This window comes from Podarcis muralis, chromosome 10 (assembly GCF_964188315.1).
Source record: "Podarcis muralis chromosome 10, rPodMur119.hap1.1, whole genome shotgun sequence".
In the NCBI taxonomy this organism is placed as follows: Eukaryota; Metazoa; Chordata; class Lepidosauria; order Squamata; family Lacertidae; genus Podarcis; species Podarcis muralis.
In genome coordinates this window covers 74,033,618-74,059,314 of record NC_135664.1, presented here as the reverse complement: position 1 = coordinate 74,059,314, position 25,697 = coordinate 74,033,618, and the positions used below count along the sequence as shown (strand labels likewise).

At 44.7% G+C, this 25,697-nt stretch overlaps 1 protein-coding gene and 1 long non-coding RNA gene across 3 annotated transcripts in view; both read right to left on the bottom strand.

Moving 5' to 3' along the window:
- LOC144329040 (uncharacterized) overlaps window positions 1–14,285 on the bottom strand; it is a 34,735-nt gene extending 20,450 nt beyond the window's left edge. The window contains exons 1-3 of one of the 2 annotated variants that reach the window (XR_013394477.1): window positions 14,017–14,285; window positions 12,887–13,059; window positions 1,422–1,566 (exon numbers count right to left, since the gene is read on the bottom strand). This is a non-coding gene — a long non-coding RNA (uncharacterized LOC144329040). Of the gene's footprint in view, window positions 1–1,420; window positions 1,567–12,886; window positions 13,060–14,016 lie in introns of those variants that run through there. The other variant, XR_013394478.1, reaches the window with a different exon arrangement.
- Window positions 14,286–16,270: 1,985 nt separating this feature from the next.
- Window positions 16,271–25,697, bottom strand: part of LOC144329035 (uncharacterized) — a 32,050-nt gene continuing 22,623 nt past the window's right edge. The window contains 1 exon segment of the mRNA XM_077935477.1: window positions 16,271–21,028. Within this exon segment, the coding sequence (XP_077791603.1) occupies window positions 19,671–21,028 (1,358 nt within the window). The 3' untranslated portion in view covers window positions 16,271–19,670.

The window sequence follows — 25,697 nt, the reverse complement described above, 5'->3', positions numbered from 1 at the left end:
ATCACTAAAGCTCTTTCCGCACTCCAGGCATTTAAATGGTTTCTCCCCTGTGTGAATCCGCTGGTGTAATTTAAGGGGTCCATTATGACTGAAGCTCTTTCCGCACTCTATACATTTATATGGTTTCTCCCCTGTGTGAGTCCGTTGATGACTTCTAAGGTTTCCATTATCACTAAAGCTCTTTCCGCACTCTATACATTTATATGGTTTCTCCCCTGTGTGAGTCCGTTGATGACTTCTAAGGTTTCCATTATCACTAAAGCTCTTTCCGCACTCCAGGCATTTAAATGGTTTCTCCCCTGTGTGAATCCGCTGGTGTAATTTAAGGGGTCCATTATGACTGAAGCTCTTTCCGCACTCTATACATTTATATGGTTTCTCCCCTGTGTGAGCCCGTTGATGACTTCTAAGGCTTCCATTATCACTAAAGCCCTTTCCGCACTCTATACATTTAAATGGTTTCTCCCCTGTATGAGTCCGTTGATGTGTTCTAAGGTGTCCATTATGACTGTAGCTCTTTCCGCACTCTATACATTTATACGGTTTCTCCCCTGTGTGATTCCGTTGATGACTTCTAAGGTTTCCATTATCACTAAAGCTCTTTCCGCACTCTATACATTTATATGGTTTCTCCCCTGTATGAGTCCGTTGATGTGTTCTAAGTTTTCCAATATCAGTGAAACGTTTCCCACACTCCATACCATTAAATGTTTTCTCCCCTGTTGGAGGTCGTTGATGTGAACTATGTGTGCTCATTCAATGATGCATTGTCCGCATTTCACACATTTTAATTTCTATTCCTAATGGGTGGGACAAGTACCCAATCCTCTAGAGTTTTTACTGTCTTCTCCATCTCCTTCTTCAGAGTGGGAAGAAAGGGAATCCTGTTTTGATTTCAAGGAAGTGAACAAAGGGAAAGAGAACACATCAAGCTCCATTAGCACCTTCTCCTATTTCCACGTCTCCTACATTCCCTCACCTCCTACCCATGTTCCCAGCTTTCAGGAAATGAAATTGCCATGTCAAATGATAGTAATGCACCAGCAACCTTTCCTAATCCTCAACCAATGTTCATAAAGCAGCTTGATTTTTTAAAGAACGATGTGCTATCTGATCTCGTGCCCGTCTTTTGACACAGGACTATCCTAAAATGACACTGAAAAGCAGGATATTCTAGGGAAAATGATAAACTGTACTTAGTGGAATATGTAGTACCTTGGAAATGTAGTATTGATTCACTAATGGCCTGAAGTTGTGTTATTTCTGGGGACATGAATTTATTCCTGTTCTGTCTTAAAGATCATAATCATACGATGTCATGGGGTGTTAGGGGAGCGGTAGTACCTTTGGTAGGGGAAATGTCATGCACCTTATGGGGTAATGTATCCACCATTGGTCCCCAGCCTGCACTCAGCTCTCACCTGTTTCTTCCAGAAGCTGTCAGGATGGAATAGGGGCCCACAATCCCAGGAACGGCTTAAACTGGGTGGCTAAACCAGGTGAGGATAGCTGATGGGTCTCAAATCCTTGGTGTATGAGGGAATTCTGTTGAGGTGAAGGCAGGCCCTGGTGGATGGAGAGGATGAGAACAACAGTGAATCCCACAGTCAAGAAGGCAGATTCTGCCCATTCTGCAGAGGAAAGTGAAGGGTAGATGGGGCTCGTCAACCTGGGAAGGGAACACTTTGAGAAGGAAAACTCTGGTCGTAATACTTTGGTGCACTCCTTCGCTTCCTCGTGAGTTATCTTCAGGAGAAGAAAAAGCTATGGAGGAAAACTCACACAAATCCAGAGTGGACTCTCTAAGATGGTTGGATGGTGTCCTGCACACCTCCTTCCACTCACTCCTGCAGCCAAGCTGGTGCCTAACATACTGCTCTGTTTTCCTTGGGACCATATAAGCCAGGCTGAGAAGGGGGTCTTGTTGTCTAGGCAGCCCTGAACCCCCAAACACACTGTCCAGGCTGGCAGGACTGCTAACACAGCAGTTTCAGGGGGAGCGATGAACTCAGACCTGTGTATCAAAATCTCTCCAATGTGGAATATGTAAAACAGAAGTGCTGTTTATATCATACATCAATTAAAAAGTATTCAGAATATTTGTCTTTTGAAGAAAAGATCACCAAGTATCTGATGGCCCCTTCAAAGCTAATGAAAGTCCTGTGCCTGGAGCTTTTGGGGGTGCAGGACCAGGAAAGCTTCTGCCACCATGATCCTTCCAGTTGGGATTCAGGCCTCATCATGCAACAGAAACTGTCCTGGTTGTGCTGCGTGATGATCTCTGATGGGCTAGAGTCTGAGGGGAAAGCTGTTTCCTGGTTCTGCTGGATCTCTCAGTGGCTTTGGAGACCTTTGACCATTGTATCCTTCTGGACCCTCTGGGGTGCTGGGGACCCTGCTATGCAGTGGTTCCCCTCCTTTCTCCTGGGCCATGTCCAGAAAATGGTGTTGGGGGATGAGTGTTCAGACCCCTGGGCTTTCACTTGTGGGGTGCCTCGGGGCTCTGTCCTCTCCCCATGCTTTTTAAGATCTATATGAAGCCGGGACTTCCGGTGGAGTGCATTCTCGTTGCGGGAGGGGATTTTGCCGCTGGGAAAATCCCGAGCTACTTTGGGGGAAAGGGGGTGCTGAAGGGCGCGGAAGCCCCCCCCCCAAATACCTCTTGAAAGGTGTCAAGAGGGCTAGGAACCCTGCAAGACCATCAGCGGCTCGCTCGACCGTCAGGTAGCTTCAAAATAAATGAAGTGAAGAGAACGGCGGGTGGAGCGGCAGGTCAAAGGGAAGCCATTACCTACCTCCAAGCAGCGAAGCCCCGGTCTCGCCGAGAGAAGCGCGACGCCCTCAAACTAGACGAAACCTGGGACTAAACTATACTTGGTAAACGTTTTGAATAAAAAAAAATCTCGGGAGTTTAAGAAATAAGCAGAGTTCGGCCGTTGTTCGGAATCTACAAGGCGCAAGGTAATCTCCAGAGTGGCGAGAGAGAGTGAAATGTATTAGCGTATTACATCCGTTTCCCTGAAAAGTTGCAACTTTAAAAATAGCTGGCAGAGAGAGGATACTTAGTATCAAAAGCCGGCTGAACTTTAACAGGGAACAGAAAGTATTATTTGAGAGCTGTAAATCCCTAATGAGCTGGCGTGTAGATTAGAAGAGGAGAGAAGACCCGTCCTCCATCTTAGCAGTGTTTTTTAGCAGTGTTCCAGCAGCGAGAAAGCAAGGGATAAGAAAACAGAAGAAACAGGATTGGAGGTGCTGAGAGAAGTTAAACGGAGTATAACTGGAAATTATAACTAATAGAGACTGCATTATTCTCGGTTGGCAGTATCGGATGGGACATTTAAGGACTCTGGGAACTGGGATGTTGTGAGAGTTAACGGATATCTAATGAGTTTTTGGAAACTACTCTCTCACTTCCAGGAAGTTACCTTAGAAAAGAAGGCGTTTGCTTGATAAAGACAAAGAAGGACACCTAGTGGACAAAATAAGATAAAACAATTGGTTTTTGGAGATATGCTCGCATTGTCACATCTTTAATGAAGGATTGTACAGATTTGAGGACCCTCTCCTGCGCTATTTAATTTTTCCATTTCTTAACCTAAATCTTAACAGGTCCTAATTAACTAATTGAAACAGAGACTAGTGTGACTACTGACTGACAAAGACATTGGCGGATAGAATAGCACCCTGACCACCTTCACTTGGGTTGAAAAATCCTCTCATAATATTGGCACACAGGATCTTAAATTTGAGAATAATTTGTGTCTGGCAAACTGAAGTCTGGTAATATTAAAGTAAAAGAAAAGGGCCCCAAAGTAAATATTCGGACTAATTGGAGTAGAGGCAAGAAGAAGAACGAAAGAATGGTCGGAATGCAGGAACGTTGATAATTCCCCTTTGGACGTACTAAAGTGAACATTATTATTGAGTGTAAAACTTAGTGGTTAAAATCTGGGGTTGAGGATATTGGTAATTGGGTAAAACCTGGTGATTATATCGAGGATTGTGTAAAAACAGTTGCTTATATTTAACATTTCGGACCAGGGAGGGAGCAAGGTGTACATTGATAATATATAAGTGACAATTGATAATTATAAAATTGAAGAGTAGGGATTTTGGAATTTGATAGAAACAATGTCGAACACAGCAAAAAGAGCTGAGGGAGGGACTCCAATAGAAAGAAAGGGATCCAAACAGGAAGCAGACTTCAGAACAGATATATTAAGAATGTTTGCAGAAATTAGACAAAGTGAGAAAAATCTAGAAGAGAAATTAGAACAAGTAGACAGTAAGATAGGGAAAATGGACAAAAAAATAGATGAAACAGTTAATGAACTAAAAGGACAAATAAAGGAAGTTTTTAGGAGAACACAAGCTGTAGAAGAAGGTTTGAAAAAAACGAAATTAGAAATAAGAGAGGTAAGGCGGGAAGAGGACAAACTGAAAATAGAGGTGTTAGAATTGAACAAAGCACAAGAAGAGATGAAAGATACAATAGCTATGCATGAATTGAGACAGAGGGAGAATAATCTGAGACTCAGGGCAGTACCAGAAACACAAGGAGAAAATATTAAGGAGAAATTGATAGTAGAACTGGCACAATGGATGGAATTACCAACAGAGGAGGTAGCGAGAACGATACAATCCGCTTTTAGACTAAAAGTTTAAACAACTAGGGTTAAAAAAATTGTGGGAGATTGCCTGATTACATTCAGAGATAAGGAAATGAGAAATATGATTTTGCAAAAAAACAGAGAAAAAAGATTGTGTATTAATGGAAATTACATAATAATTTTCAAAGACATACCAATTAGAATACTGAAACGAAGAGAATCTTACAAGGCACTTGTGCAAACGTTAAAGAAAAACAACATAGAGTTTAAATGGGAATTCCCGGAAGGGATCTCATTTACCTATAGGAGCAAAAGGCACAGGTTGACAAGCCCAGAGGAAACGGGGAAATTCTTGAGAAAATATAAAGAATTGAGACTAGAAAAAGAAGAAGAAAAAGGGGAAGAAGCAGCGGGAGGTACAGAGTCTGAGGAAGAAGTAGAAAGTAGAGGAGGAGAAGAAGAAGAACAGGAAGCATAAGAAATAGTTAAAGCATAAAAAGGAAATAAACAGGATTAAATCTATTCATCATGGCATTAAAAATTACTAGCTGGAATATTAATGGGATGAATGACAAGAAAAAACGAAATAAAATTGAACAAATACTAAAAAAAGAAAACTCAGATATCATTTGTCTACAAGAAACACACATAGCAAGAAGACATAAAAGAGTATTGACAAACAAAAGATTGGGAAACGAGTTTATCTCCTCAGATAAAGATAAAAAGAGAGGAGTGGTTATATATATTAAAAGGCAAATTGAAGCACAACAAATTTTTAAGGATGAAGAGGGAAGGATAATGGTGGTTCAAATAAAGTGGCAAGGAGAAAATCTAATTATTATCGGGATATATGCTCCAAATGGCAACAAGTCCGATTTCTTTAAAAAACTGGAAGAAAAATTATTAGAATACGTAGACCAGAAAATGATAATACTGGGGGATATGAACGGGGTGGTCTCCTTAGAAATGGATAGACTTAGAGAGGGAAGTGGTAAGGATGGAAAGTTACCTAGAACTTTCTTCTCATGAGTCAAAAACTGTAATTTGATTGACAGTTGGAGACTTAGACACCCGTTGGTAAAACAGTTTACGTATTATTCTGAACCTAACCAGTCGTTGTCCCAAATCGACCAGATTTGGACCTCAAATGAGTTAACTCCAAGAATTCTAAAGGTGGAAATCCAAGCTAAAACTTTATCCGATCACAATCCAATAAAATTAGAGCTGAAGGACCAGGAAGAAAGAACTTTTAGGTGGAGACTAAAAGACTACCTGTTGGATGACCAAGAAATGATTGAAAAAGCTCAGAAAAGGCTAACAGAATATTTTAAGGATAATATGAATAAAGGTACTAAAACAAAGGTGGTATGGGATGCAAGCAAGGCAGTGATGAGGGGTTTCTTCATCCAGCAAAGTGTGATCAAAAACAAAGGAAGAGAAAAATGGAAAAAAGAGATATTAAAACAGATAATGGATAATGAACAAAAGTTAATTCAAAAACCAAATAACCAGAGAGTGAAAGAGAATATTAAAGCATTGCAGTCTCAATTTGCGATGCTAATAAATAGAGAAGTGGAGTGGAACATCAAAAAATTGAGGCTGAAAAGTTTTGAATTCTCAAATAAATCGGGAAAACTGCTGGCATGGCAGATAAAAAAGAGGAAGGAACAGAGTACAATAAATAAAATAATAGTAGATGGAGAAGAGAAAACCAATCCTAAGGAAGTAAGGAAAGCATTTGTAGACTACTACAGTGGTTTATACAAAAACAGAGAGAGATTTAACTTGAGGAAAATAGAAAGATTCTTAAAGGATAAAAAGGTTCAAAAGATACCAGTAGAGAAAAAAGAACAATTGAATACTCCAATAGAGACAGAGGAAATAGAAAAAGTAATAAAAGAACTAAAAAGAGGGAAAGCACCAGGTCCGGACGGATTCACGGCTAGCTACTATAAGGAAATGAAAGATGTATTACTACTCCCATTAAAAGAAGTGATAAATAACATCTTAAAAGAAAGAGAAATACCAGAAACATGGAAGGAGGCATTCATAACATTAATTCCAAAGCAAGATGTAGATTTATCACAAGTTAAAAACTACAGGCCGATTTCATTGTTAAACATAGATTATAAAATTTTTACAGGAATACTGGCAAACAGAATGAAGACTATATTGCTAGACTATATTCATGGAGATCAATCAGGTTTTTTGCTGGGGAGGCAGATGAAGGACAACATAAGAAATATAATAAATATTATAGAATATCTGTCGGCCAAAAGTGACAAACAAGCTATATTGGTGTTTGTGGATGCAGAGAAAGCGTTCGATAACACAAACTGGGATTTCTTATTAAAACAACTAGAATATATGGAGGTAGGCACAGAGTTTTTCAACAGAATAAAAGCAATCTATACGGAGCAAAAAGCGAAATTGATTATAAACAATGTGGTATCAGAAGAAATAAAGATAGAGAAGGGAACAAGGCAGGGTTGCCCGTTATCCCCACTGCTGTTTATAACTGTTTTGGAAGTGTTATTAAATTCATTAAGACAAAATAAGAAGATAAGAGGGATAACAATTAGACGAAATGAATATAAAGTTAAAGCATTCGCGGATGATCTGTTAATAACATTAGAGGATCCGATAAACTCAATAAAAGAGGTATTGGAAGAATTAGAACAATTTGGCACGGTGGCGGGTTTTAAGCTAAACAAAAGTAAGACTAAATTAATGACAAAGAATATAGATCTAAGTACAATTGAAGAATTACAACAACAAACAGAGATAGAGGTGGCTAGAAAGGTGAAATATTTAGGAATATGGATAACCCCCAAAAATATAGAATTATTCAAGAATAACTATGAAGTGATATGGAAGGAGATTAAAAGGGATTTGATGACGTGGGGAAAGTTGAAATTATCTTTTTGGGGCAGGATAGCCATAATCAAGATGAATGTATTACCGAGAATGTTGTTTTTATTTCAGAATATTCCGGTAATCAAAGGCATAGGGATATTTAAAGAGTGGCAAAGAGAGATCTCGAAGTACGTATGGCAGGGTAAGAAACCAAGGATCCAGTTTAAATTATTGACAGAGGCAAAAGAAAGGGGGGGATTTGCACTCCCAGATTTGAAACTATACTATGAGGCATCGTGCCTGTGCTGGATAAAACCATGGATAAAACTAGAAAATAAAGAACTCTTGGATCTGGAGGGCCACGATAACAGATTTGGGTGGCACGCGTATCTATGTTATGAGAAGAAGAAGGTACACAAGGGATTTGGAAGTCACATATTTAAAGGCCCTCTAATAGAAGTTTGGGAGAGGAATGGATTCTTATTGGAACCTAAGGTTCCGCATTGGATGTCCCCACTAGAAGCCACGAGTGTCAAAAAAATTAATATGAGTGATAAATGGATTACTTATGAACAACTGTTAACTAAAGAAGGGGGGAAGTGGAAATTAAAACCCTATGATCAGGTTAAGGAAAAGGTGTTTGATTGGTTTCATTATCTCCAAATTAACGAAGTGGTTAGGAAAGATATTAAAGACAGAGGATATGTAGAAAAAGAATCAAAATTCCAGATTGAGATAATAAATAATGACCATAAAATCTTATCAAAAATGTACAATCAGTTACTAGAGTGGAACCTAATAGATGAGGAAGTAAAGTCGGTAATGATACACTGGGCAAGGGACTTCGGCTACAACATTTATTATGAAGAATGGGAGAAATTATGGAAAAAAAATCTTAAATTCACTGCATGTGTAACATTGAAGGAAAATTTAATGAAGATGTTATATCGTTGGTATATCACCCCTGCGAAACTAGCAAAAATGTATAAAACATGTAATAAATGCTGGAAATGCAGGGAAGAAGAGGGAACCTTCTACCACATGTGGTGGGATTGTAAAAAGGTCAAGGGTTTCTGGGAAGAGGTATACATGGAAATGAAAAGAATTTTAAAATGTACTTTTGGGAAAAAACCAGAGGCCTTTCTACTAGGTTTGTCAGGAAAAGAGATTAAGAGCAAAGATTGCAAATTCTTCCAATATGCTACAACTGCAGCAAGAGTCTTACTTGCCCAAAACTGGAAACAACAGAAGATACCGACAATTGAGGAGTGGAGAGAGAAACTACTAAACTATGCGGAACTAGACAGATTGACGGGGAAAGTTAGATATCTAAAAGATCAAAGGTTTATAGAAGACTGGGGAAAATTTGTGGAATATCTGGACAAATTAAGTGAGGGACAAATAACGCTAGTAGGGTTTAAAAGAACTCTGTGAGAATAGCAAGATTATTATCAAAAGGAAAACGGTGGAAAGGAATGAAATAATGTCAATAGATAGGAGATGCGAAAGTATGTGTAAGATAGACAACGAAAGATTTGCGGAGAGGTCGAAGGAAGTCTTAAGAATGAATTTGTAGAACTACATGAAATTGTTTGCTTAATTTTATTTATGTTGAATCAATAAAAACTATGTTGCAAAAAAAAAAAAAAGATCTATATGAAGCCGCTGGGAGAGATCATCAGGGGTTTTTGGCTGGGTGTTCAGAGGCATGTGGGTGATACCCAGCTCTTCCTATATTTTAAATTGGAACCAGTGAAGATAGTGAATGGCCTGTGTTGGTGGCCTTGGTGGTTTGCGGATAAATGGCGGCTAACAGATTGAGGTTGAATCCTGACAAGACAGAAGCACTGTCCCTGGGGGACAGGTGGCAGGCAGACCCTACCAGCCTGCAGACTGTGTCACTAGAGTGGTCAATGCTCTGGTTACCTCCTGCTTGGTCTACTGCAATGCGCTCTACATGGAGCTACCTTTGAAGGTGAAACAGAAACAGCAACTAATTCAGAATGTGACAGCTGGACTAGTAACTGGGAGCAGCTGCCTAGACCACATATCACTGGTCCTAAAGGATCTTCCCTGGCTCCCAGTGCATTTCCAAGCGCAATTCAAACTGTTGGTGTTGACCTGAAAGTGTCATGGCTGCATTTTTCAGGAAAAGAAAATTGTTGATCTAATGTATAGAGATCATTCCTAGTCTATTGGTTCAAGAAGGTTCTGTTGGTTTTAATCTGTGTGAGTCAAAGCTGATGTTTTCTCTAGCTGGAATATTTTAGCTGATCAGGAAGTTTCCTTTCTGCTGAGAGCAGGGGGTGGAATAAGTTGTAATGAGGTTATGCTGAACCTTCTTTGTTTTGGGAACCAGAAGAAGCTGGTTTATATATTTTTTTTAAAGTAATATTTATTAAAGTTTCATATGGTACAAAAAGTAAAAAGAAAAAAGAACAAGAAAAAAAATTCCCCCTTTGCAATCCAAATTTTCAATAACTTTTTTTCCAGAACTTCCCCTCACCTCCCCTTCTTGTATTCCATGTCCAGATATTTATCCAACAAGTTCTTATCCTAAATTTTTAACCTTAATTTGTTATTATATTTATTATATTGTATTTTTAACCTTATTTTGTCATTATATTAAATTCAATTTGTGTATCAACTTTTAGCTTGTATACCTCAATCATTTATGCTTAAAAACTTTTTCTAAGGTCAACCCAGTTTCCCTTCCACGAATTCCCCATTTTTATACTAATTACAACACAAAATTTAAAAAAGAATAAAAAAAAATCAAACACCCTTTGGATTTCCAAACCCCACCCTTCCTTCACCGGTTTCGATCCCAGAACCATTGTCCATTAGTCCATCTGCTATCAGCCTGGCAACCTCACGTCTGAGGCCCTTAAATCTCTCTCAGTCCCTCTCTGCCGGTTTCTTTGAAAGTCCTTTATGTTTAACACCAAGTCTCGGAGGGGCACTATCCCTATAATGTCCATGTTCCTTCCAGCCAGACCTCCATGTTTAAAGGTGGAGCTCAAAGGATTAAGTCCAAATGTCCCAAAAGCTCCAGCTTCCACCTTAATCGAATTTATAGTCCATAGATCTTCAGATCCCCACAAAAGGAGATCTTTCCATTCCTCTTTTTTAAGTTCAAACCAAATTTTCCTCCTCCAGTCCTTATTTTCTTTTATATCCATCTTGACAGGCCTCCGGCTCTCCTTTGCCTTCTGCAGCATAGCAGCCCATCCTTTCTGCTCCTTCTGTTCAGCGTATATCTCTTCTTCCACTTCTTCAATTTTCTCTCGTTCCATTTCTTGTTCAGCTGCCTGGGTTTTGTACATCAAGTCCTTTTCCAACTCAGTAGATACATTTACTGTTGACTTGAGAGTTATGGCACTTGTAGACCAAACATGACCTTGCTCATACATCCTTCGCAACTTTCCCATGAGAAAAGCAACCTCATCCAGGTCAGCTAGTATTTTCCGGCCTATTTCCATTCTTGTAATGTCCCTGAACCCCCTCTAGAGGGATTCTGGTTATTCAGTATTCCTTTCACTTCCAACCCAAAAGTCAAGTTAATTTGTTTCAGTCCTTATTTATTTTCAACAACTTGTAACTATATTGTATCCAATGTAACCAGCAAGAACGTCAGAAATAAGGTTCTCTATTTTTCCAACTTTGACAGCTAGTTTGACAGCTGTCAAAATCTTCTGTGTCTCCTCAGCAGGCTCCTCTCGCGGATCACTCCCAGTCCCGGGAGGGATGGTACTTTAATCAAAAATATTAACTCTTATCCTCCAGCGCAATTACTTATATTGTCAATCCGTGCAATTAATAACTTTTATCCAAAAAAAAAAAAAAAAAGCTCTTCTCTCGACCTTAGTTGTCAAATCCTTGTTTTGAATTGTTTACAATGGGGGGGAGGCGGACTTCCTCTTTACACCACCCCCGCTCGCGCCGAATCCAGAAATTTTCTTTTAATCAAATTTCCAAATTACTCACGGGTTGTTGTTTATAGTTTTTAGTCTAGATTTTCAGAAGAAGAAGTCAGCGCTCTCCATCGAATGGCATGCGGCTTCGCTCGGCAGGGGAAGCAGAAGACTCACAGCACCGCGCCGCTCCCCGTTCCCCACTCCGTAGCCTTTAAAAAGTCTCCTTCGCAGGTCGGGAGGGCGCAAACGGTGCCCGCCGAGTCACCAGGTCCACGGGCTTCTGAGCCCGTGGTTTTTGAGGGTCCCCGTGTCGCCGGCGCGGCAGGACCCGACGCCTGTCGAGCAGATTCCCTCCGGAGCTCGGAGGGAATCCGCCATTCGGCGCTGGCGCCAACCCGGAAGTGAGAAGAAGCTGGTTTAAACTGGAGTGAGCCAAGCTTGTTATCCAGTCCCAAGGTTACTCTGACATTGAATTGTTTATAAATCACAGTATTGAAAGGCGCCTGGTCCCACTTCCTATTCTGCTATTCTCTACTCTGCTTGTGTCTTTCTTACTTGAGTGCTGTTTCGCTATGCTATGTTAGGGTTTTACTGTAAATTCAGTTTTTGGATTCTTATGCTTCTTTGCCTTCAGTACTAAATTTCTCTGCTGAATGGATTTTTTGCTGCCTCTGAGTGTTTTTTTCTACTCTGCTAACTATATGTCAGTCTTGGAGATCATTATGGAGGAGCAAGATCTGCGACCTAAAGCCCTCAACCGCCTTGGCCCTGTAGACCTGAAGGAGCGTCTCCACCCCCATCCTTCCCTCTGAACACTGAGGTCCTCCTCTGAGGGTCTTCTGCTGGTTCCCTCCCTGCAGGAAGTGAGGGTACAGGGAAGCAGGCAGAGGGCCTTCTCGGTGGTGGCGCCCACCCTGTGGAACGCCGTCCCTTCAGAGGTCAAGGAAATGAACAACTATCTGACATTTAGAAGACAGCAGAAGGTAGACCTGTATCTGGAGGTTTTTAATGTTTGATGTTTTACTGTCTTTTATGTGTACAGTGGTACCTCAGATTACATACACTTCAGGTTACAGACTTCGCTAAACCAGAAATAGTGCTTCAGGTTAAGAACTTTGCTTCAGGATGAGAATAGAAATCAGGCTCCGGCGCTGCGGCAGCAGCAGGAGGCCCCATTAGCTAAAGCGGTGCTTCAGGTTAAGAACAGTTTCAGGTTAAGTACGGACCTCCAGAACAAATTAAGTACATAATCTGAGGTACCACTGTACTGGAAGCTGCCCAGAGTGGCTGGGGAAACCAAACCAGATGGACAGGATGTAAATACTACAATCATTCTTATTACATTGTGATTTTTTCTAGTTATTTTGGAATTTGTACTACAATATCAGTTTATGAAATGTTATGGGTGGAGAAAATCACAGGGTTGCCGTAAACGATAATCCCATCCACAAACTCTCATTCACATACAGTCCGTAAATTTGGGAATGTCACAGACCTCACCTGTGCTAATACTGGCAGTCTTTGGCCTGCACAGGCACACCCGGTGTGTAGAGCCTCCAGCCCCAGGCACTGTCTATCATGAAAATGTCTCCTTTGACTGGGAAGATTCATGCAGTCACTGTCATCGGATGATGAAGGATTGTATCTCAGCTTGTCAGTCACTCTGACACTACCTAAAAAGAATAAGAGGAACAGAAATGCTTTTGAGGTGCAACTTCTATATCAGCCCAGAGAGCCATTCCATGGACTCTGCACCCCTGTTTCTGATGACAGGTGTACATTATCATCACCCTCAGCTGAAAAGACATTAAAGATGGAAGCCTGAAAGAGAGGAAAAGGTTTCTGGCTGCTTTCTGGGTGGGATTGCGGAAACCAAGAGCCGCTTCTGAGAAGACCTCTCCCCTCCCCTCTTCCTCTCCGGATTTCCTCTCCTCTCCAGGGGACCAGTGGTTGGACTGGGCAGAAGCCCTGTGTCTGGACAGGGCAGGGGAATATGGGGTGGAAGGAGGATGGAGATTGCAGGAAGGAAGGAGTGGGGGAACTGGACCCCCACTTTCCAGGGATCCCTCCCTGGTCGCCTTGAAGGGGTGGCCGATTCCTGGGCGGGAGGGAGAAGCCAAGGCAGCCAAAGAAGCCAAAGAAACCCCTCGATGGAGACGTCTCCCGAAAGACTGGTCTTCCTATCTCCCCACCCACCCCGCCAATGCTGCGCTTCCTTCCCCAGGGATGCTCCCCTCCCTCCTCCCCCCACCCTTTACCCCCTCCCTCTCTCCCGGAGTCTCCTCTGCACCCAGAGGCCTTGGCGCGGCTCACCCCTCACCCATCTCTCCCTCCGGAGGGGTCCCCAAGATGAGATGGGGAGGGACAGGGGGGGTCTCTATCCAGGCGTCTCCCGCACCCATTAACCCTTTCCTGGCCCGCTTCTCCGCGCCCCAGGGATGCCTGCGAGGGGGAAACGGGGCCGGGGAGTCCTCCTGGGACCCCGTGGGTGGGCGCCCCACGTCCTCCCCTGCCAAGGAAAGCCCCCTTCGCTGCAGGCGTGCAGGGATCCAGGCCCCACGGAAGGCGCTTGGGGGAGCTGGAGGGGTCTCTGGGTCCTTTTCTCCCCTCTCCCCCCCCGAACCCTTTACCTTTTTCTCCTCGCTCCCGATTCTCCTTTCCTTTCCTGCAGCATCCACGGGAGGGGGGTCCCCTGCCTCCTCCCTCCCCTTTCCGAAAGCGCCCCCCCCCCTAGAGCCACGGGGCGGAGCAGCAATCCGGAGTGGAAGCTCCACTTCCGGGAGAAGCAGGCAGTTGGGGGGGGGCTCACACCCCCCATTCCCGGAGCGAAGCCGGATTGGAGGAGGAGGAGGAGGAGCAATGTATTGGGGGAGGGATTTGGGATGGTGGGGGCGGGGTGAGAGGAGGATGTGCCGGGAGGGGAGGGGAGGTATAGAGGAGGAGGGAGGAGAAAGTTGGGGAGGGGCTGATCCCGGAGATCCAGCTGCCAAGTTGGTCCCGTCTCGCCTACAAGGTTTGCATTGCAACACCCTCCCCTCCCCGCCCCCACCCCACGAGCTTAGATCCCTCCGTCTTTTAGGTCTTGGTGCTCTTCAAACCAGGAACGGGGGGCAGCTAAACGACTCCCCCCAAATCCCAGCTCCCCACCCCAGCCTCTGACTCAGGCCAGGACAAGGACCGTGGACACAGGCCCCGTCCAGGCACAACAGCCAAGAGGCTCAGAAAAGCAGCCGATACAATTGGAGCCAGAAGCGGATTCCATGTGTCAAGGGAGAAATCTGCGGACGTTGCGGACGTGTTTGTACGCTTGGGGGAGTATGGCTGCCTTGTGTCAAGTCTCCCCCCTTTGATAGTCCTTCCCTCATGGTGTAAAATAAAAGTGGAACGGTGCAGATCCGATGTATGGCTGATTTCTTATGAATTTAAAACAGAAGCATTGCGTATGTCACGTGTGTGTCGTCGTTTTTGTACAAATTGAATGATTTGGGGGGGGGGTTTCCTGCAACACATGAATCCCAATCCCAAAGAAGGGCAGTGCCAAAGAATGCTCCAACTACCGCACAATTGCGCTCATTTCACATGCTAGCAAGGTTATGCTTAAAATGCTACAAGGCAGGCTTAAGCAGTATGTGGACCGAGAACTCCCAGAAGTGCAAGCTGGATTTCGAAGAGGGAGAGGAACCAGAGACCAAATTGCAAACATGCGCTGGATTATGGAGAAAGCCAGAGAGTTCTAGAAAGACATCTACTTCTGCTTCATTGACTATGCAAAAGCCTTTGACTGTGTCGACCACAGCAAACTATGGCAAGTTCCTAAAGAAATGGGAGTGCCTGATCACCTCATCTGTCTCCTGAGAAATCTCTATGTGGGACAAGAAGCTACAGTTAGAACTGGATATGGAACAACTGATTGGTTCAAAATTGGGAAAGGAGTTTGACAAGGCTGTATATTGTCTCCCAGCTTATTTAACTTATATGCAGAATTCATCATGCGAAAGGCTGGATTGGATGAATCCTGTAATAAAAAAATTAAGGTCTTATATATACAATAAATGTTCATAAATGTACCAACCAAGCGCATACATAGATATGTGGACCACATGTCTGGAGCAGCACAGGAAGACCGTCCTGAAACCATTTAGACTCCCAAACTGACCAAACGTTTTCTCTGCAAGGAGGGAGGGGGTGAGGGAACCTTCCCATTGTCTCAGGAATTGGGAAATCACCATCTCAAAGGTATGACCAGACTACCAGGAAAGGGAATCAGATAAGCCATTATCAGATAACCTGGCAGACAGGAAAAATGACAACATTCAAATTTCTGTTGTAGACCACCTTTTCTGTGATGTAGGTATGATGTATGTGGGGGGTGGTCTTGGGTTACGCCCTTTCTGTGATGCATGTATGATGCATGGAGGGGTGGTCTTGAGCTCCAGGGCAGGGAATTTAAAATGTCTATATAAGGGCTGGCACGCCTTGGTTCGGGGTCCTCCTCCTTTCCTGTGTGTGAGGGGAGCACCCTGTTGCAGCAGATCAATAAAGATCAAGCTTGCTAGCTGCTTTGCTTCTCAATATTCTCTGGTTGGCCTCAGTTGTTTTCTCCTACCGATGGAGAACCTACAAGGGACTCTATAAAGGGCTCCTGTGTCCCCCATAAGGGAAGAAGGGCAGCTTTTGTTTACAACAGATGGCACCCCAGTTGGGACCTTCGGTTGCCCGGATTCAAGGGGGGGGGGCAAGGAAGGACCGGTGATCCAGCGCGCACCAGGCCATTTGCCAGGAGGAGCCACCAGTCCTCTAGTGACCCCAGGGTCTGGAAAGAACTGGAGTTCCAGTGGGGCTAACCAGAGGAAGCAACGCTTGATCAGGCCAGCCACAAAATGATTTATTTTTAAAATAATCTTTATTGATTTAAACTGCACACATATACAAAGAATTTGGAATCTCATACTGCAAAAAGAAAATTAAAGAAAAAACAATGAAGAAAAAAGGAAAGAAAATACAGAAAAAGGAAAGAAGAAAAAGCAGATTTATGTGCATAAAAAATTTAATCTTCCTAATTAAATAAAAAAGACTTCTGACAAAATGAGTCTTTCAATCATTCTCATGGTACTATTTATACTGCCATTGTTGTCCCCCCCCCCCCCCCCACAGTTTTATATTCTTTAATATTGTTCCAGTATACTTCACAAACAGCATTTGTTGTGTTTACAAGTATCACTCAAGTTCTGCTAATATGGTGTGGTTGGTCTTATATGATTATATGATCTTCTATAATCCTCAAATATTCTCCATTCTCCAAATCTTTTCTGGTTCAATACTCCTCTAACTCTTCCCGTCAGTTTTGCTAGTTGTAAATATTCTAACATGAGTATATGGCTTCTCTTGGTGATGTCCACAAGGGTATTTTGGGCTCAAGTATTCCTTTATATTTATTCCAGATTTTATTTCACATGGCTCAAAAATCCACTGTGGACCTTCACTTTTTCGTATATTAAAGAAGCGTGCCATCCAGACAGATTCTCGTGGCCTTCCAAGTCTAATAGGTCTGTATCTTTTAGTGTAATCCAGTCTTTTATCCAAACCAATCCTGCCGCCGCATGGTAGAATTCCAAATCTGGCAATGCAAAACCTCCTCTCTCCTTTTGATTTGTTAATAACTGGTGTTTAATTCTCGGTTTCTTTCCACTCCATATAAATCTAGATATTTCCCTTTTCCACTCCTTAAAACAATTCATTCCTCCTAAAATGGGTATTGTTTGGAATAAGAAAATCATTTTGGGGAGGATATTCATTTTCACAACCGAGACTCTTCCCCAGAGTGAGAGATGGAGTTTGGTTCAGGTTTCCATATTTTTTTAAAAAAATCTTTCCATACTTACTATAATTATCCTCATATAAATTTAAACTTTTATTTGAAATGCAGATTCCTAAGTATTTAACCTTATTTTTAACTTCCAGGCCTGTTTTTTCTTGAAGTTCTTTTTTTTTTCTTCCATTGTGAGGCTTTTTGTCAGTAATTTAGTTTTTTGGTAGTTTATTTTCAGCCCCAGGCTGGCCATAAATTAATCTAGCAAAAGACCCCGGGATGGCCAGGAGCAGCGCATGTGGACGTGAGTCTCAGAATGGAGAAGATTGTGGGCAGGATTCTCTGAAACACCCAGCAACCCAGATTCTCATCCTTTGCTGTCTCTTTTGCTTACGGTCTTCACTCCCAGCCTTCCTGACAAGAGGTAGCGAGGAGGGGGAGGGGAGAAGGGGAGAATTGGGGTTCTGCAATTAGAGAGGCAATTAACTGCAAGGGGAGAACGCCAATCAAAGCTCTCATTCCCTGTCGGGGAACCTGAGATCTGAAACTTTTCCTTTTTCCCAAGGAAGACGCCCCAAGGCTGGTCCCAGTGGCCAGTTTGGATAGCAAGGGACTTGGGCTCGGTTTCCAATTTCTCTTTTTCTCCTAAATGCAGCTGCACCGGCAGCACCAAGATCCGGGAGGAAGTGACTGGTGCGCGTCAGAGCGCAAGGGCGTTTACAGCTCCTTTCCGTTCTCTCTGGAGCAGCCGGATTTGGCACTGGGCTGCCAGGCGTCCAATGGAAAGGGATTCTTTTCCCTAGAGGCAGAAAAGGTTGCTGGGAGCCCATGGGAAAAAGAAGGAGAAGGACTTTGTAGCGTTCTTCGTAGAGAAGACGAACGACCGTCAGGTCAGGAAAGACCTGGGAAAAGGCTAGCGGGTTTTTGTTCTGGTTGAAAAATGGGATCCCCACATTCTAGGAGTTCTAACCACCAGACTCAAAGGAATGTGCTGGTTGCAGCAGGAGGGGGGTTTCCCTGGATGCTTTAGCAGTTGGCCTCCTCTGGGTCTCCTGCCCCCCCTCCTCCCTCTGAGTCTGAACTGCTCTCTGCCACAGACTCTTCCAGTTCACCAAACCCTGTTTCCTCCTCAGCTTTCAATATCTCCCCTTCCGGTCTGCTCCCCTTTCTCCCTCTTTCGGCTCATCCCATCATCAGTCAACAGGATCTGAGCCTTCTTCCCTTGTGGGTCCCCCAGCTTGTGCCTCCCGCCCCTCACCAGCCAGTCCATGACAACAACAGCAGCCACAGCACTGTGGTCCTCTGGTAGGAAAACTCCCGAGTAGCATGATTGAAGCAAACCTTCTGGGACTATGGAAAAATGCTATCTTCCTCAAACCCCAGAATGAGCAGGAGCTCTGGGGTTGCCCCATGGGGTTCATGAGTGAAGGTGGGCCCCCCAGGAGACTTCCCTGGTACCTGCAGACCCTCCTTCCCCCTCTTGAAATTAGGCTTGGGGGGGAATCTCCCATTCAATTTCAGTATTTCAAGTTTTCTTCAGAACGTGCAGGGCAGGAAGCAGCGATGAAATTCTGGTGAAGAAGCAGTACTTGGAGATCATGCGGTGGGGGGGGGGTGACAGAGTTTGGTGCAAAAACCAAAGGTACTTTCATCTAAAATTATACTCACCATTGTGAGATGCTGCCTTCATTATTTCATTATTATACAGTTTTACATATAAACATCAGAACTTCACATATACCTGATGCTTTTAGGAATGATTTCCTGCTGAGTTCATTGCTCAGAGTGGACAACATCCCACACTCGATACATCTAAATGGGTTCTCCCATGTGAGAGTCCCTAGATGTTCCTTAAATAAAGGTAAAGGTAAAGGGACCTCTGACCATTAGGTCCAGTCATGGCCGACTCTGGGGTTGTGGCGCTCATCTCACTTTTTTGGCTGAGGGAGCCGGCGTACAGCTTCTGGGTCCTGTGGCCAGCATGACTAAGCCGCTTCTGGCAAACCAAAGCAGCGCACAGAAACGCCGTTTACCTTCCCGCCGTAGTAGTACCTATTTATCTATTTGCACTTAACATGCTTTCGAACTGCTAGGTTGGCAGGAGAAGGGACCGAGCAAAAGGAGCTCAACCTGTTGCGGGGATTCAAACCACTGACCTTCTGATCGGCAAGTCCTAGGCTTTGTGGTTTAACCCACAACGCCACCCGCGTTCCTGTTCCTTAAATACTCCATTATAAAGAAAGCACTTTTTGCAGTCTTTTGATTTAAACTGCTTCTCCTCTCTGAGTTTGTTGATGGTTTGAAGGGTTTCAACTCTGAGTTCTTCCTGTTCATTAGTCTGTTGATTTTGAACTTCCACTAAGAGTGAACCTCTTTCTACTTTCCTGATATTTAGATGGTTTCTCCTTTGTGTGAGTTTGTTGACATAAATCAAGGATTCCACTCTGACTGAAGCTCCTTCTTCAGTCCATACCTTTAAATGGTTTCTACCCCACGTGTCTGCTGATGTTTTCTAAGATTTCCACTCTGAGCGAAGCATTTACTGTACTCCATACAATGAAATGGTTTCTCCCCTGAGTGAGTCCGTTGATGTTTTCTAAGGCTTCCATTTTCACTAAAGCTCTTTCCACACTCCATACATTTAAATGGTTTCTCCCCTGTGTGAGTCCGTTGATGATTTCTAAGGTTTCCACTCCGATTGAAGCTCTTTCCACAATCCATACATTTAAATCGTTTCATACCGATGTGAGCCTGTTGATGTCTTCTCAGGTTTCCACTAAAACGGAAGCTCTTTCCACACTCCATACATTTAAAGGGTTTCGACCCTGTGTGAGTCCGTTGATGTTGTCTAAGGTATGCACTCTGACTGAAGCTCTTTCCACACTCGATACATTTATATGGTTTCTCCCCTGTGTGTGTCTGTTGATGATTTCTTAGGTTTCCACTCTGACTGAAGCTCTTTCCACAATCCATACATTTAAATCGTTTCATACCGATGTGAGCCTGTTGATGTCTTCTCAGGTTTCCACTAAAACGGAAGCTCTTTCCACACTCCATACATTTAAAGGGTTTCATCCCTTTGTGAGACCGTTGATGTTGTCTAAGGTGTGCACTCTGACTGAAGCTCTTTCCACACTCGATACATTTATATGGTTTCTCCCCTGTGTGAGCCCGTTGATGATTTTTAAGGTCTCCACTCTGACTGAAGCTCTTTTCACACTCCATACATTGAAATGGTTTCTCCCCTGTGTGAGTCCGTTGATGTTGTCTAAGTTGTCCACTCTGACTGAAGCTCTTTCCACACTCCATGCATTTAAATGGTTTCTCCCCTGTGTGAGTCCGTTGATGTGTTCTAAGGTTTCCACTCTGATTGAAGCTCTTTCCACACTCGATACATTTAAATGGTTTATCCCCCGTGTGAATCCGTTGATGTGTTCTAAGGTTTCCACTATTACTAAAGCTCTTTCCACACTCGATACATTTATATGGTTTATTCCCTGTGTGAGTCCGTTGATGTGTTCTAAGGTTTCCATTATCACTAAAGCTCTTTCCACACTCCATGCATTTATATGGTTTCTCCCCTGTGTGAAACCGTTGATGTGTTCTAAGGTTTCCATTATCACTAAAGCTCTTTCCACACTCCATACATTGAAATGGTTTCTCCCCTGTGTGAGTCCGTTGATGTGATCTAAGGTGTGAACTTCTACTGAAGTCCTTTCCACACTCCATGCATTTAAATGGTTTCTCCCCTGTGTGAGTCCGTTGATGTCTTCTAAGTATTCCTTTTTCACTAACTCTCTTTCTGCACTCCATGCATTCAAATGGTTTCTCCCCTGTGTCCCCGTTTGTGCAATTTAAGGTTTCCAGTCTGACTGAAGTTCTTCCCACACTCCCTGCACTTAAAATGTTTTCTCTCTTTGTGAGTCCGCTGGTGTGTTCTAAGTTTTGCATTGAAAGAGAAGCTGTTTCCACACTCGATACCTTTTAAATGGGTTCTTTCCTTTTTGTGTTTGTTGATGTGAACTATGTGTGCTCATTCATTGAAGCATATTACTCATTTCACACATTTTAATGGCTATTCCTAATGAAACAAAAGGTGCCTTGTCCCCTGCAATTCTGTCTTCTCCATCACCTTTTTCAGAGTGAGCAGAAAGGAAATCCTGTTTGGGCTTCAGGAAAAAGAAAACACACAAAAAAAAGGATACCTCAACCGCCATTAGCATCTTCTCTTTTTTCAACATCTCCTACATTCTCCCATGTCCTTCCCATGTTCCCAATTTTTAGGAAATGAAAATGCTATGATGTCAAATGGTAGTAATGCATCAGCAACCTTTCATAATCCTCAATCAGCTTTAATAACAGCATGATCTTGGAATACTGTTGTCCTGTGGGACTGCCTTTCAAATCAAGTGGTTGCCCCCGTTTCCACATCTAGAACTTAATGAATCACCTGCATAGTCCCACTGACCTCAGGAGGTCCATATGGACTATTTTGGGAGACCCAGGCCTTCATCTCTTCCAGGGATTGTGGTCTGGCTCAATCAGAGAACTAGTGACAAGGCTTGGTGCTTGGGGTCAGCTGAATGGGTGCTCAGGGAAGCTCCTGTTCTTGGAGATGGACCTCTGTCTACATGCCTCACATTGCATGGAGAGAGCAGGAGAAGCAGAAGGAAAGCAGCTGGCACATGGGAATCCCAGGCGGAAACACCCACCCCAATGGTCCTTTATAATGATGATGTGCTGCCTGATCCTGTGCTTGTCTTCTGACAGAGGACTATCCTAATCTGGCACTGAAAAGCAGGATATTCAAGGCAAGGAGATAACTGTACTTAATGGTAGGTAGCCATATTGGTCTGACACAGTTGAAGTAAAAAAATTAACAAAAATAGTCCAGTAGCACCTTAGGGTCTTGGGAGAAAAGCAATGACAAACCTAGACAGCATCTTAAAATGCAGAGACATTTTAAGGTCTCTGCCAACAAAGGTCCGTATAGTTAAAGCCATGGTTTTTCCAGTCGTGATGTATGGAAGTGAGAGCTGGACCATAAAGAAGGCTGAACGCCGAAGAATTGATGCTTTTGAATTATGGTGCTGGAGAAGACTCTTGAGAGTCCCATGGACTGCAAGAAGATCAAACCTCTAGATTCTGAAGGAAATCAGCCCTGAGTGCTCACTGGAAGGACAGATCCTGAAGCTGAGGCTCCAAGACTTTGGCCACCTCAAGAGAAGACTCCCCAGGAAAGATCCTGGTGTTGAGAAAGATGGAGGGCACAAGGAGAAGGGAAAGACAGAGGATGAGATGGTTGGGCAGTGTTCTCGAAGCTACCAGCATAAGTTTGAACAAACTGCGGGAGGAAGTGGAAGACAGGAGTGCCTGGCGTGCTCTGGTCCAGGGGGTCATGAAGAGTCGGACAAGACTAAATGAATTAACAACAACAACAGCAGCAGCAGCACCTTAGGGACCAACTAAGTTTGTTCGAGGTATAAGCTTTTGTGTGCATGCACACTTCTTCATATAGTGAAGAGTAGTAGATGGTAGTAGGAGTACCCTTCTGAGGAAAAACCCCAGCCCACCCTCCCACGATATACAAGGGTCTGGTGACATCTGTGTCAGTGTATCTGAAGAGGTGTGCATGCACACAAAAGCTTATATCTAGAAAAATCATAGGTGCTACTGGATTAATTTTTATTTCAACTGCGTCAAACCAACAAGGCTCACTACCTGCATCTAGATGTCATGGGGAGCAGCAGTTCCTTTGGTGGTGGTCATGTCCTGCACCTTCTGGGGTCATTTTTCCACCCTTGGTCCCCACCCTGCACTCAGCTCTCACCTGTGGCTTCCAGAAGCTGTCAGCATGCAACAGGGGTTCAAGCAACGGCTTCAACCAGCCGGCTAAACCAGGTGAGGAAAGCTGATGGGTCTCAAATCCTTGGGGGGCTGGGGATTTCTGCTGCACCTGAAGTCAAGCCCTGGTGGATGGAGAGGAGGAGAACAACCGTGAATCCCACAGTCCAGAAGGCAGATTCTGCCTGTGTGGAAGAGGAACGTGAAGGGCAGGTGGGGCACGTCCACCTGGAGGCTTGTTATCTAGTCCCAGGGTTATTCTGACGTTGAATTATATATGAATTACAGTATTGAAATGCGCCTGCTCCCACTTCCTATTCTGATATTACTCTACTCTGCTTGTCTGTTTCTTACTTGAGTGCTGTTTTGGAATGCTAAGTCAGGGTTTTACTGTGAGTTACATTTTTGCTATTTTTTGGGTCCTGTTATGCTTATGTGTCTTCAGTAATAAATTTCTCAGCTGAATTACTTTTTTCCTGACCATGTGTTTTTTCCTACTCTGCTAACTATACATCGATCATTATGGAGGAGCCAGTGGCGTAGCGTGGGGGGTGCAGGGGGGCCGGCCAGTGAAGCGAGATGAGCCCCGCAACCCCAGAGTCGTCTACGACTGGACCTAATGGTCAGGGGTCCCTTTACCTTTACCTATATGTACTGTAAGCTACCTCGGGTTACAGGCGCTTCAGGTTACAGACTCTGCTAACCCAGAAATAGTACCTTCGGTTAAGAACTTTGCATCAGGATAAGAAGAGAAATCGCACGGCGGCAGCAGGAGGCCCCATTAGCTAAAGTGGTGCTTCAGGTTAAGAACAGTTTCAGGTTAAGAACGGACCTCCAGAACGAATTCAGTTCTTAATCCAAGGTACCACTGTACTATTATTATTATTATCGTGTGATTTTTTGTATTTATTTTGGAATTTTTACTGCAATATTAGCTTATGAAATATTATGGGTGGAGAAAATCACAGGGTTGCCGTAAAAGATAATCCCATTCACATACAGTCTGGAAATTTGGGGGGGGGGGGTCACACACCTCACCTGTGCTAACACTGGCAGTCTTTGGCCTGCACAGGCACACCCGGTGTGTAGAGCCTCCAGCCCCAGGCACTGTATAGCATGAAAATGGGTCCTTTGACTGGGAAGATTCAGGCAGTCACTGTCATCGGATGCTGAAGGATTGTATCTCAGCTTGTCAGTCACTCTGACATTGCCTACAAAGAATAAGGGGAACAGAAATGCTTTTGAGGTGCAACTTCTGTATCAATCCTGAGAGCCATTCCATGGACTCTGCACCCCTGTTTCTGATGACAGGTGTACATTATCCTCACCCTCAGCGGAAAAGACAATAAAGATGGAAGCCTGAGAGAGAGGAAAAGGTTTCTGGCTGCTTCCTGGGTGGGATTGCGGAAACCAAGAGCCGCTTCTGAGAAGGCCTCCCCCCTCCCCCCTTGTCTCGGGATTTCCTCTCCTCTCCAGGGGGACCAATGGTTGGACTGGGCAGAACTGCTGTGTCTGGACAGGGCAGGGGCTTATGGGGTGGAAGGAGGATGGAGGTTGCAGGAAGGAAGGGGTGGGGAGACAGAACCCCCACTTTCCAGGGATCCCTCTCTGGTCGCCTTGAAGGGGGGGTTGATTGCTGGGCGGGAGAGAGAAGCCAAGGCGGCCCCTCCGGAGATTCCCCGAGGAAGGCATGATGGAGACGCCCCCCCCAAGAGTGGTCTTCCTATCTCCCCCCCCTGCCAATGCTGCCTTCCCTCCTCCCCCCACTTCCTCGACCCCCTCCCTCTCTCCCGGAGTCTCCCTGCATCCGGAGGCTTCCTTGGCACCACTCCCCCCACGTCCTGCGCCCCCATCTCTCCAGCCGGAGGGGCCCCCCAAGACGAGCCTGGGAGGGACAGGGGGGTCTCTATCCCTCGTGCCCGTTAACCCTTTCGTGGCCCACCTCTCTCTGCGCTGAGCCCCCAGCGCTCCGGATATTCCCAGCGGGCGCCACGATGGAGACTTCTCCCCAAAGACTGGTCTTCCTATCTCTCCCCCCCCCAAGTGCTGCACTTCCCTCCCCCCTCCCTCTCTCCCGGAGCTTCCCCTGCACTCCGGCGCGACTGACCCATCGCCGTGCGCGCCCCATCTCTCCATCCACAGGGCCCCCCAACAGGAGCAAGGGAGGGACAGGGGGGGTCTCTATCCAGGCGTCTCTCGCGCCCCTTAACCTTTTCATGGGCCGCGCGGAGCCTTGGGAAACGGGTGAGGGGTCCGCCCTGCGAGGAAAGCCCCCTTCGCAGCACGCGTGCCGGGATCCAGGCCCCACGGAAGGCGCTTGGGGGAGCTGGAGGGGTCTCTGGGTCCTTATCTCCCCCCTTCCCCATCCCGCGATCCTCTTCTCCCCTCTCCTTCTCCTCCCCCCCCGACCCCTTTACCTCTTTGTCCTCGCTCCCGATTCTCCTTTCCTGCAACATCCATGAGGTGGGGGGGGTCCCCTGCCTCCTCCCTCCCCTTTCCGAAAGCCCCCCCCCCCGAGCTACGGGGCAGAGCAGCAATCCGGAGTGGAAGTTCCACTTCCGGGAGAAGCAGGCAGAGTTGGAGGGGGCTCACCCCCCCCCACACACATTCCTGGAGCAGAAGCCGGATTGGAGGAGGAGGAGGAGGAGGAGGAATGTA